The sequence below is a fragment of the Eschrichtius robustus genome, chromosome 1 (genome assembly GCF_028021215.1).
Source record: "Eschrichtius robustus isolate mEscRob2 chromosome 1, mEscRob2.pri, whole genome shotgun sequence".
Lineage (NCBI taxonomy): Eukaryota > Metazoa > Chordata > Mammalia > Artiodactyla > Eschrichtiidae > Eschrichtius > Eschrichtius robustus.
In genome coordinates this window covers 443,678-455,912 of record NC_090824.1, presented here as the reverse complement: position 1 = coordinate 455,912, position 12,235 = coordinate 443,678, and the positions used below count along the sequence as shown (strand labels likewise).

The 12,235-nt window shown below is 63.1% G+C and overlaps 1 gene segment (V, D, J or C); it reads right to left on the bottom strand.

The window, feature by feature from the left end:
• Positions 1 to 10,231: 10,231 nt before the first annotated feature.
• On the bottom strand, positions 10,232 to 11,999 carry LOC137773549 (Ig gamma chain C region-like). The segment is given in 6 exon segments: positions 10,232 to 10,251; positions 10,311 to 10,631; positions 10,716 to 11,045; positions 11,186 to 11,230; positions 11,565 to 11,858; positions 11,960 to 11,999. Coding segments are annotated over 6 exon segments (1,050 nt in total).
• Between the last annotated feature and the right edge of the window lie 236 nt (positions 12,000 to 12,235).

Genomic DNA, 12,235 nt, shown 5'->3' with positions numbered 1-12,235 from the left:
TGGTGAGCAGTTGTCCGGTAGATAAATGGATGCACCTTCACAGGACTTCCAGGGCTTCTGTCTCTCCAAACATCTCCAGGCTGGAGGGATGTCCTCAGGCAGCCTGTCCCCGAGGGCAGGAATCGGAGGAGGAGGGTGCTGTCGAGTTTCTCTAAGAGGCAGTGTGGGCAGTGGAAAGAACATGAGCTTTGGCTCAGAAGACATAGATGAAGCCCTGGCGTCCTCCCCAGAGGCGGGGCGTCCCCTCGGACAGGGGCTTCAATGGTAAGATTGTGACAGTGACCGCTGCCTCTTGGGGCGTTGTGAGTACGAAAGGAGAGGAGGTCCCCGTGAGGGTCAGGGCCACAGTCCCACTCAGCAGGGCCGTGTGTTCCGACATGAGTCCGGGTGCTGCTGTGAAGGTATTTTGTAGATGTGGTTAACATCTGCAATCAGTGGGCTCCAAGTAAATGAGATGACCCTGCATGATGTGGGCGGGCCTCATCCAACCAGGGAAGGACTTAACAAAATTGAGACTTCCCGGAGAGGAAAGAATTCTGCCTCAAGACAGCAGCACCTACTCCCGCCTGAGCTTCCAGCCTGCTGGCCTGCCCCACAGATTTCAGAACTGCCAGGCAACCCCGCACAAACGTGAGAGCCAGTTCCTTGGAAGAAATCTTGTTGTCTCCATATGTATGTCATCTATATCTATGTCTATCTTTAGCTGTATTTTAGCTCTATCTATAGATGTACATATATACATATATAGCTATATCATATGTACGTATGTATGTATGTATCTATTATCTATCTATCTATCTTTCAATCGTCTATCTATCATCTATCTATCTATATCTATCTGTCATCTATGTTCTATTGGTTCTGTTTCTCTTGAGACCCCTGACTAATAGTCTCTGAAAACACTGTAAAAGTCAGGACACTGTGTGCACGTCAGATGTGGTTATTACATTTGGGCTTGTTGTCGAGTTTACCTCACTCAGTGGCATTTGAGGGTGGCTGTATCAGCCAGCTTTCACTAGGATGCACTGAGATCACAGCCCCCAGGTGAAAAGGCTACGATGTCAGGGTCTATCTCTCTCTCGCTGCTGCGTTTGCTGCAGTTTGTCTGGGCTCCTCTGTTCTGGGAGCCAGGACAAAGGGGCAGGTGCTTTCTGGAACTTGCCAATGTCAGGGCGGAGGGACGGAGCAGTGGTGGTCTGCACAGTGGACACTCCAGTGCATGCTCCTCCGCTGAGGCAGGGCCAATGTGTGGTGAGTGTCCTTGTCCCCCAGGACAGAACCACAGAGGGTGGGCCGTGAGTGGTGGGGACCGTCATCGACGTACCCCCAGGGTGAAGACACACTTGAGGAGCCCAGAGCCAGCTGCCTGACAGCTGGTGTGCCACCTCGTCCTGCGCACTGTGCCCTCCCGGGGTCTGTCTGTGTCACTGACGCTGCTGGCCCCTTGCCTGGTCTCGTTCTCCCCACACCTGGCGGTGGGCAAGCTCTACAGCCCCCACTGGCCTCTCCCCCGGCCTGGCCCTCTGCAGCCTGCATTTGAAAAGAGCCCAGGGGTGGCAGTGGGGGGGTTGTCACCCAACCCCAAGTCATGCTGATGCTGTGACCAACTCCTCCACCTACCGGCCCCCAGCCCCTGCCCACATCCGTGCCGGTCATGGCTGGGTCCGGGCAGGCCCTGGCTGTGACTTTGCAATGGTGATTCCAGCCTGGAGAGCAGTCTGACGAATCCACAGGGATGACGGGGAGACGGGTGCCCAGCCTGGTCCCCCCCTTGTGCGGAGGCTCAGCCACGTCTGGGGGTGCCCGTAAGAGCCTCTTTGGGGAGGCCAGGCTGCTCTCCCTGCTCCCTCCCCCGCAGGCCGACCGTCCCTGTGACTTTGGGCGGGCCTGATGACGTGGCAGCAGCAGTGCCAGGAACCCGTGGACCGGGACGGACCCCATCCCGGCCTGGCCCGCCCCCAGGCCCGCCCCATGCAAGCTGAGCACACGTGGGGCTTCAGCAGCTCGCGCGCCAGGGGTCTCGCGTGCCTGCACCCCGCGTTGGTGGGTCCTTCCCGCATCTCACCAGCCCTGCCACTGCTCTGCCAGCCCACCTGGATCCTGGGGGTGGGGGGCACCGGGCCAGGGGTTTCCTGTCTCAGTTCGTCCGGCTGCTCCAACAAGGCACCACACACATATGGACGGCAGACACTTGCCCTCACTGTTCTGGGGGCTTGAAGTCTACGGTCACGGAGCTGGCAGATTTGGTGTCTGGTGAGGGCCGCTTCCTGGTTCACAGATGGCGTCTCCCTGCTGTGTCCTAATGTAGAGAAGGACTGCAAGCTCTATAGGGTCCCTACAGGGACACTAATCCCACTCACAAGGGACCACCCTCATGACCTCATCAACTCCCCAAAGCCCACCTCCTAATGGCATCATATTAGAGGCTTAGGGCTTCAATGTATGAATTTTGGAGGAAATATTCAGTCCATTGCATCGCCTTCTCTTCCCCTCCTCCACTCATACCGACCATTCTATGTCTTGGACCCCACTGACACCACACCATGGACATCACAGCACAGATGCCACAACGGGATGCAGAGTTCAGACTGACAATGTCTCCCTTGGTGAGGGAGGAGGCTGGGACCGGGTGGTGGCCCAGGGGTGCAGGCGTGTGTGTGTGTGTGTAAGACACAGATGGAGGTGTGTGGTGGCGAGGTGAGGCACTGAGAGGTGTGTGTGGAGCTCATGGTCTGGGGGGGCTCTAGGGGTCAGGACGCAGCGGGAGGCTGACCTCAGGCTCACACAGGTGCAGCCCGAGGGGCTCAAGGGCAGGCGTCGGCCACTGGGCTTCGGGGTGCTTGGGGGGCATGGAGAGGTGAGGGATGCCGTGTGGTGCGGCACTGCTGGGGGGCGAGGGTGGGAGCCCTGGGGCCCAGTGTGGGGCAGCTCTCGAGGGGCCCAGAGGCAGCCGTGCCAGGGACGGTGTTCAGCTAGGAAGCCATGGGACCGGCCCTCGTGTGACCACCCTGGCATTCCTGCGGGGCGGGGCGGGCCGGCTAGCGGCTGATCGTTGGTCTGGGGGATAGAAGTGAGGGGCAGGGCCCAGGGCTGGGCAGGCTGTGCTGTCCTCAGGCAAGTTCAGCTTCTTGGTTACATGTTTGGGGGAGGGAAACGCAGGGTGTGGGGTGACCACCAGGCCCGTCACCTGGAGCCCCCGTGGAGCCCAGCAGGCAGAGGGGGGCCCTGTGCCAGCGTGCCCAGCGTGCCCAGCGTGCCTGGCAGGGTCCCCGAGGGCCAGATGTTCTCCTGGACACGGCTGTCCACCCTCGGCCGTCCTGTTTGCCGCCCCTCCCGGCCTCCCCGTTTGGTGCTGGGCCCCCTGAGCGATGCAGCCCCTTCCCTGCAGACCATTCTCTCTGTCTCTGCCTCCGTCTGTCTCTCTCTCCCCCACAGGAAGCTGGAGCGGCACATCGGACGGCCTTGGGCCGCAGCGTCCATGCTGACCAGACTCCGGCTCCCGGTCTGGGCCGCTGTCCTGCTGGGCCTCGGCCTGGGGCTGTCGAGGGGCGGCCTCCTCCCCTCGCCCTGCTAGGCTGCAACAAACACACGCGTGGCTTCCTGCAGCGAAAGGCCGCGTCCCCGGGATGAGCCAGCCCCCCTGAAACGCTGGGCTGAGGGAGCCCAGCACGGCCAGCCCCCAACCCAGGCCCCGGCCCCCTTTCGTGGAGCTTTTACTGAGAAGGGCTGACAGCTGTGGATCCTGACTCTGCCCTCTGGGGAGGGTTGTGTCTGCTCTGAGGTGGCATCACCAGGAGGGATGGGACTTTGACCCCTGGTCTCTGTGAGGGCGGAGTCCTGACCCGTCCCTGCACCCTTGCCGGCTGGCGGACACAGCAGCTTCACTGCATCTGCACGGCCACCCTTCCTGGTCCCTCGCCGGAGCCCCTGGAGCCCCACTCCTGCGCCTCCTGTGACACACTGGTCACCTCTGTGCAGCCAGCTGAGTTCAGTGCCACCCGGACCCCCTCGCCTCCTGCGGTCCTTCTCACTGCCCAGTCTGTCCTGAGCGGTGAGCCTGGTCTGACTCTGCTCCCCTTTGACAGCCCCTCCCCACCGCTGCCCCTCCTGGCCCGGCTTCCTGGCGTTCCCTCCTGGTCCTCCTTTCTCACACCCAGCTCGGCTGTTTTCGGCTGAATTGTGTGCCCTAAATTCCAATCTTGAAGCCCGGACCCCAGGACCTCAGAATGTAACTGTATTTGGAGATGGGGTCTGTAAAGAGGTGATGATGTAAACTGGGGTCTCTAGGGTGGGCGCTAATCCAGTCTGACTGGCGTCCTTATACGAGGAGGACATTAGGACAGAGACACGTACAGAGGGACGACCACGTGAGGACACGGGAGAAGACGGCGTCTACATGGCACGGAGACAGGCCTCAGGAGAAGCCAGCCCTGCACCTCCCGGATCTGGGATTCCAGCCTCCAGGGTGTCAGACAGTGATGTCTGTCGTCAAAGGCCCCTGTGGTGTCTGTTACAGCCTCCTGTGCGGATACACCCAACGCGTGCGACTTCCCTGTGGCTCCCCCAGGACCCTGGCTCGCCCCTGCGCCCACAGACCAGGCGGGAAGCCCAGGCTTGGGCGGTGGTGTGGGGGAGGCAGGCTGTGGACTTCTCGAGGGTAGGAGGCGTGTTAACCTAGGGAGACTTCTCAGCGAGCTAGGCGACTGTAAAGAACGCTTTATTGTCATTAAGAAAATGAAGAGACGGCAAAGAGCACCTGTGGGCTCCAGCATTTAAAACGGAGACCAGCCCCCCACGCTGCGATGACGTGGACTTTCCTTCCCACCCGGGGGGTGGCCTCTCCGACGCGGATGCTGAGCGCGTGTTTCCCCAGAGGCGGAGAGTTGGTACCGGGCCCAGAGGCTGGCCCTACGGGGGTCGCGCCTCTCACCCCCAGCCCGGTGCAGGCGGAGCTCCTGCTGTACGTGACTCAGGCCTTTGGCTGCAGGATGCGCTGGCCGCGCCTTCTGCCCTCTTCTCCGGGAGCCCCTCCAGCTCAGCCCACGGGGCACCAGGTCAGCAGGGCCCTCTCCGGGAGGCCGGTCTGGCTGGACCTCACCGCCTCCCGCGCTGGGGCTCCTGCAGCGGCCTCGGGCCCAGGCCCTGCTCTGAGCAGCGTCCTCGGTGGAGGTGACCGGAGGGACCACTAGCGGCACCAGCAGAAGCTCTCCTGCTGGGAGAGGCGGGCGCTGAAGGGGGCGGTTCCCCTCCAGCTTCTGACACAGGCCGTCCTCCCGGGACCCTGCGTCTGGAGCCCGGCCGGGACACGATGCAGGGGGTGGGCCCTGTGCAGAAGCCCGGGAGGCCGGCCTCCTCCTCCAGGGGGACCCTCACGCCGACCCGGGCGTTCCCGGTGGTCCCTGGGGCCCCGGAGGTGTCCTGCGGGGACATCAGCTCAGGTTGGGCATCACCTGCTGTCCACTCGGGTCTGTGAGTGGGGTGGGGGGCAGGTCGTGGTGGCCACGAGGCCAGAGGTTGGGGGTGCAGGCGAGGGTATTCGTGAGCTCAGAGGCTGGCGAGGTCAGCAGGCGGAGGGGCAGGCCTGGCGCAGGCTGAGCGGCACAAGGCGATGGACGTGGTCCTGCCGGTCCAGGGTGGCCCTGGACGCAGCACGTAGTGAGCGCTAGGCGCCCTGCACGATCATGTTTCTGTAGTCGGGGACGATCGTCTGCTTCAGCTCTACCACCGACGAGAAGATCCACTTCACCTGAGGGGCGGCAGGGGTGAGTGCAGGCTGGACCCCACCCAGGCCGCCACGCAGGGCCTGCCCCCCATCCCCGGGCCGACGGACAGCGAGGGTTTCCAGGGTGGACATGAGGACATGATGGGGACAGTGAGGGAGATTGTGGGACAGTGGGGGACTGTGAGGGGAGGGTGAGGGGCAGTGAGGGAAGGTGAGGGGAGAGTGAGGCGATGGTGAGGGAGAGTGAGGGGAAATTAAGAGACAGTGAGGAAGAGTGAGGAACTGTGAGGGACAGTGAGGGACAGTGAGGAGACAGTGAGGGACAGTGAGGGACAGTGAGAAGACAGTGAGGGACAGTGAGGGACAGTGAGGGAAAGTGAGGAGACAGTGAGGGACCGTGAGGGACCGTGAGGGACAGTGAGGGACAGTGAGGGACAGTGAGGAGACAGTGAGGGACAGTGAGGCGACAGTGAGGGACAGTGAGAGACAGTGAGGGACAGTGAGGCGACAGTGAGGGACAGTGAGGGACAGTGAGGGAAAGTGAGGAGACAGTGAGGGACCGTGAGGGACCGTGAGGGACCGTGAGGGACAGTGAGGGACAGTGAGGAACAGTGAGGAGACAGTGAGGGACAGTGAGGGACCGTGAGGAGACAGTGAGGGACAGTGAGGAACAGTGAGGGACAGTGAGTGACAGTGAGGGAAAGTGAGGGACAGTGAGGCGACAGTGAGGAGACAGTGAAGGACCGTGAGGGACAGTGAGGGACAGTGAGGGACAGTGAGGCGACAGTGAGGGACAGTGAGGGACAGTGAGGTGACAGTGAGGGAAAGTGAGGGACACTGAGGAGACAGTGAGGTGACAGTGAGGGACTGTGAGGGACCGTGAGGGACAGTGAGGAACAGTGAGGAGACAGTGAGGGACAGTGAGGAGACAGTGAGGGACAGTGGGGGACAGTGAGGGACCGTGAGGGACAGTTAGGGACAGTGAGGGACAGTGACGGACAGTGAGGAACAGTGAGGGTCAGTGAGGGACAGTGAGGAGACAGTGAGGGACAGTGAGGAAAAGTGAGGGACAGTGAGGAGGCAGTGAGGCGACAGTGAGGGACAGTGAGGAGACATTTGGGGACTGTGAGGGACCGTGAGGGACAGTGAGGGAAGGTGAGGGACAGTGAGAGGACAGTGGGGGACAGTGAGGGACAGTGAGGAGACAGTGAGGGACAGTGCGGGACAGTGAGGGAAAGTGAGGAGACAGTGAAGGACCGTGAGGGACAGTGAGGGACAGTGAGGGACAGTGAGGGACAGTGAGGCGACAGTGAGGGACAGTGAGGGACAGTGAGGTGACAGTGAGGGAAAGTGAGGGACACTGAGGAGACAGTGAGGTGACAGTGAGGGACTGTGAGGGACCGTGAGGGACAGTGAGGAACAGTGAGGAGACAGTGAGGGACAGTGAGGAGACAGTGAGGGACAGTGGGGGACAGTGAGGGACCGTGAGGGACAGTTAGGGACAGTGAGGGACAGTGACGGACAGTGAGGAACAGTGAGGGTCAGTGAGGGACAGTGAGGAGACAGTGAGGGACAGTGAGGAAAAGTGAGGGACAGTGAGGAGGCAGTGAGGCGACAGTGAGGGACAGTGAGGAGACATTTGGGGACTGTGAGGGACCGTGAGGGACCGTGAGGGACAGTGAGGGAAGGTGAGGGACAGTGAGGGGACAGTGGGGGACAGTGAGGGACAGTGAGGAGACAGTGAGGGACAGTGCGGGACAGTGAGGGAAAGTGAGGAGACAGTGAAGGACCGTGAGGGACAGTGAGGGACAGTGAGGGACAGTGAGGGACAGTGAGGCGACAGTGAGGGACAGTGAGGGACAGTGAGGTGACAGTGAGGGAAAGTGAGGGACACTGAGGAGACAGTGAGGTGACAGTGAGGGACTGTGAGGGACCGTGAGGGACAGTGAGGAGACAGTGAGGTGACAGTGAGGGACAGTGAGGGACAGTGAGGAACAGTGAGGAGACAGTGAGGGACAGTGAGGAGACAGTGAGGGACAGTGGGGGACAGTGAGGGACCGTGAGGGACAGTTAGGGACAGTGAGGGACAGTGACGGACAGTGAGGAACAGTGAGGGTCAGTGAGGGACAGTGAGGAGACAGTGAGGGACAGTGAGGAAAAGTGAGGGACAGTGAGGAGGCAGTGAGGCGACAGTGAGGGACAGTGAGGAGACATTTGGGGACTGTAAGGGACCGTGAGGGACAGTGAGGGAAGGTGAGGGACAGTGAGGGGACAGTGGGGGACAGTGAGGGACAGTGAGGAGACAGTGAGGGACAGTGCGGGACAGTGAGGGACAGTGAGGAACAGTGAGGGACAGTGAGGAGAGAGTGAGGAGACAGTGGGGGAGCGTGAGGGACTGTGAGGGACAGTGAGGGAAGGTGAGGGACAGTGAGGGGACAGTGGGGGACAGTGAGGGACAGTGAGGGACAGTGGGGGACAGTGAGGGACCGTGAGGGACAGTGAGGGGACAGTGGGGGCAGTGTGGTACCGTGAGGGACAGTGGGGGACAGTGGGGGACAGTGAGGGACAGTGAGGAGACAGTGAGGGACAATGAGGGACAATGAGGAAACAGTGAGGAACAGTGAGGAACAGTGAGGGACAGTGAGGAGACAGTGAGGGACAGTGCGGGACAGTGAGGGACAGTGAGGAACAGTGAGGGACAGTGAGGAGACAGTGAGGAGACAGTGGGGGAGCGTGAGGGACTGTGAGGGAAGGTGAGGGACAGTGAGGGGACAGTGGGGGATAGTAAGGGGACGGGGGACAGTTGGAGACACAGTGGTGACAGCGAGGGCACAGCAGGGCCGGCCCGCCCACCTTGAAGAGGGTCACGGTGGCGCTGTAGCACACGCTGAGCAGGAAGAGGGTGATGAAGATGGAGATGGTCGTCCACAGCCCGTCCAGCTCCCCGTCCTGGGCATCAGCACAGGTCTCCTCCTCTAGGAGCAGTTCTGCACAGGGAGGGGGGGGGGGTCAGTGCTGTGCCTGCCCCCGGGGGGCAGGGGTGGGGTCATCGGGGCCTCGCAGCGCGGCTCCCATTGTGGCGGGGTGGTGGCGGGATGCCCCAGGTGGGCCGGGCCAGAGGCACCTGAGGACAGTCGCTGGGCACCAGCCCCAGCCCCCCATTCCTCCAGCCTGGGCCCCAGTCTTGGCCTGGCCAGTGGGTCCTGCTCCCTCTCCTGTGCTGTGCGCTGAGCTGGGGCCCTTGGGGGGAGGGTGCCCGGACCCCCCGCAGGACAGTGGCTCAGGCCCCGGCCTCCTCTCCCCCTGGGGCCAGACCCGGAGGGCGGGAGGGTCAGCAGAGCACGTGGGCCGTGGGCCCTGCCCCAGGGAAGGGGCAGGACAGTGTTGGGCTCTGTCCCTGTGCCCGCGGGGCTGGGAGTGCCAGGACGAGGGGGCTGTGGGAGGATTTTGGCCTGTTTGGCAGGCGGCGTCGGTGCCCCAGGGAAGAGGAGGGATGGGTGACAGAGGTGGTCAGTGCGGTCAGTGTGGGGAGGGGCCGCTGAGCAGCCCATGGGCGTTGGAGGGTGGGGACCAGGCTGGGGTCTACGGCGAGGACTCATGAGACCCAGCTCTGTGGTCGGGTGTGGGTCTGTGCGGCTGCCCTGTGGGAGGGCCCGTGTGCAAGGCCCGCGTGTGTGCACGCGCGTGGGTGTGTGTGGTGGGTGCCCTGCACACGCGTGTACGCGGGCAGGTGAGTGCATGTGGATGAAGGCGGTGGTGTGTGGGCTGGTGTGGCTCAGTGGGGGGCTCGTTTCCAATGGCTCTGGGCTCAGTGTCCACGGGTGCGTCTGGGCGGTCCCTCCCCGGGCACTCAGGGCCGCTTGACTCTGCCCCTTATGGGCACAGGGATGAGTGTCCCCACGAGTGCACAGGCCTGGCCCCTGGCAGGGACAAGCAGGGCAGAGCCACCTGGCCTGAGTGGGGGGGGCCTGATCTCCCGTGCCCGACGGTGCAGCAGGGCCGTCCACCCACCCCGGGCCACGTGTGGCCCCCGTGAGGGCACAGAGCTGGCACGCGGACCCTGGAGCCGGGGACAGGAACGTGGGGACGAGGACGGCCAGTGTCCCACAGCTTGGGCTGGAACAGGGGCGGGAAGAAGAGGGCACTCATTCTCCTGAGGGTCTCTGGTGGGCTTCTCCCGTTCCGGGCACACACTCCAGCCCCAGCAGCTGCTGGGCGGAGGGCGGCCGGAGCAGCTGTCGCCTCCGGGAGGGGCCCTCCCCGGCCTCGGGCAGCCCCCAAGCGGCCTGCGCAGACCCGCACACTCTGGGTCTGGCCCTAAGTGGGATCAGCCCTCGCGCACTGGTGGTGACAACTGTGGCCCAGAGCCGGGTCCCCCCTGCCCCAACACAGGCCCGGCGTGCCCCGGGGCTCTGCTCGGAAAGAACCATGACAGCATTGCGGGGTCCCAGGGCGGCGCTGGGTGCTTTATTTCATGGCGCCCGGGAGGAATGTACACAGGGCTGGGGCTCAGGCGTCCTCGCTGGACCCTGAGAGCCCAAGGGGAGGGAGGGCTGGCTGGGGCGACAATGCCGTGGGGCTCATTTACCCGGAGACTGGGAGATGGACTTCTGCGTGTTGTGATTGTGCAGAGCCTCGTGCAAAACTACACACGTGTAGGTGTCTCCCTGCTGCCAGCTCTTCTTGTCTACCCTGAGCTTGCTGTACAGGAAGAAGGACCCGTCGGCGTCCAGCTGGGGTGGGGTCGTGCCGTACTTGCCCTCTGACTCCGGCTGCCCCTTTCTCTGCCACTCCACGTCAATGTCGCCCGGGTAGAAGCCGGTGACCATGCAGGTTAAGCTGACCGAGCTCTTGGCCAGCTCTTCCTGTGGTGGGGCCAGTACGTACACCTGCGGCTCCCGGGGCTGCCCTGTGGGGAGAGGCATGGCTGTTAGCACGATGGTCACTGCTATTGGCCCCCAGGGACCCTCCTGCGCCCGTCCACCTGACCCACCTTTGGCCTTGGAGATGGTCCTCACGATGGGGGCTGGGAGACCTTTGTTGTTGACCTTGCACTTGAACTCCTTTCCCTTCAGCCAGTCCTGGTGCTGGATGGGCAGGGCGCTGACCACACGGTAGGTGCTGTTGAACTGCTCCTCCCTTGGCTTCGTCTTGGCCGTCTTGACCTCTATGTCGTTCACGTACCAGGAGAACTGGACATCGGGGTTCTCCTTGCTCACGTCCACCACAACGCAGGAGACTTCCGGTGTTCGGGTTATTGTGAGCGTGTCCCTGGGTGTCGGGGGGAAGATGAAGACGGACGGTCCTCCTGGGAGCTCAGGGACTGGTCGGGGAGACACGGTAGGGGGTCAGCCCCTGGGTGGACATCCCCTTGGGAACCCATTCATCCCCCTCCCACCCCCCAGTGCCGCGCCTGGGCGAGGTCCACCCCCGAGTGGTGGAGGGTGAGGCCGGGTGACTTACCTGGGCATTTGGGACACCTGGAACAGGGGTTTGGGCCGTTGATCTCTGCAGAGAGAACAGACAGGAGGTTACCGGGGTTGGGGACGGCCCGGGGTTGGCCTTAGGGCAGGGCCAGGTTTCGGCAGGTGAGACCTGTGCCCACCTCTGTGGGCCCAGGGGCTGGGGGAGGCGTCCAGCCTGTGCCCACACTGGACCTGGTGGAAACGCCCAGAGGACCCCCTCCCCGAGCCTGGGAGGACTTCAGGTGAGGGAGAGAGACAGGCCTCCTGTGACACCCTGGGCAGGATTCACCATCCCTGGTGTGCGGTGTGTTCAGGTGGGAGGGCTGACCCCGGGCCTGTCTCGTAGTGGACACCCTCCCTGCGGCCCGTCCCCTCACCGATGCGCTTGTCCACCTTGGTGCTGCTGGCCGGGTGGGCTACGTTGCAGGTGAAGGTCTTGCCGGACGAGGTGCTGGCAGGCACGGTCACAGTGCTGCTGAGTGAGTACAGCTTCGAGGACCCGAGGACGGATGGGAAGGTGTGCACACCGCTGGATAGGGTGCCCGAGTTCCAGGTCACGGTCACTGGCTCAGGGAAGTAGCTCGAGACCAGGCAGCCCACGACCACTGTGGAACTAGGTGTGTTCCCACAGCTGGGAGGCAGACGGTAGACTGCCGGGGCCGTGGGGGAGGCTGTGAGAGAGGAGGCCGTGTGACTGGCAGGGCCTCACCCCTGCGAGGGTCCGGGCAGGGCATCAGGTGTGAAGGCCTGGGGCACCATTGAGCCCAGCGACCATGTGCTTCCAGCGTGTCTGAAGACCAGCGGCCCGGCATGGCTGTCTCCCACCCCAGGTCTCTGCGTCTGCAGCTGTGGGCTCCAGACACCGCTGGGGGCCAGTGCTGGGTGACCACCTGGATTAGATCCCCCCGGGGCCCCAGTCCTCCTGTGGGTGTCTGGCCTGATCAGGCCCTCGGTCTGAGCCCTGACCAGTGGCTATTGCTCCCTGAGCCCACTGCCCTGCTCTGCTCTTGTCCCCTTGTCCTGGCCTGCTCTTTGCCACCCAGGGCCC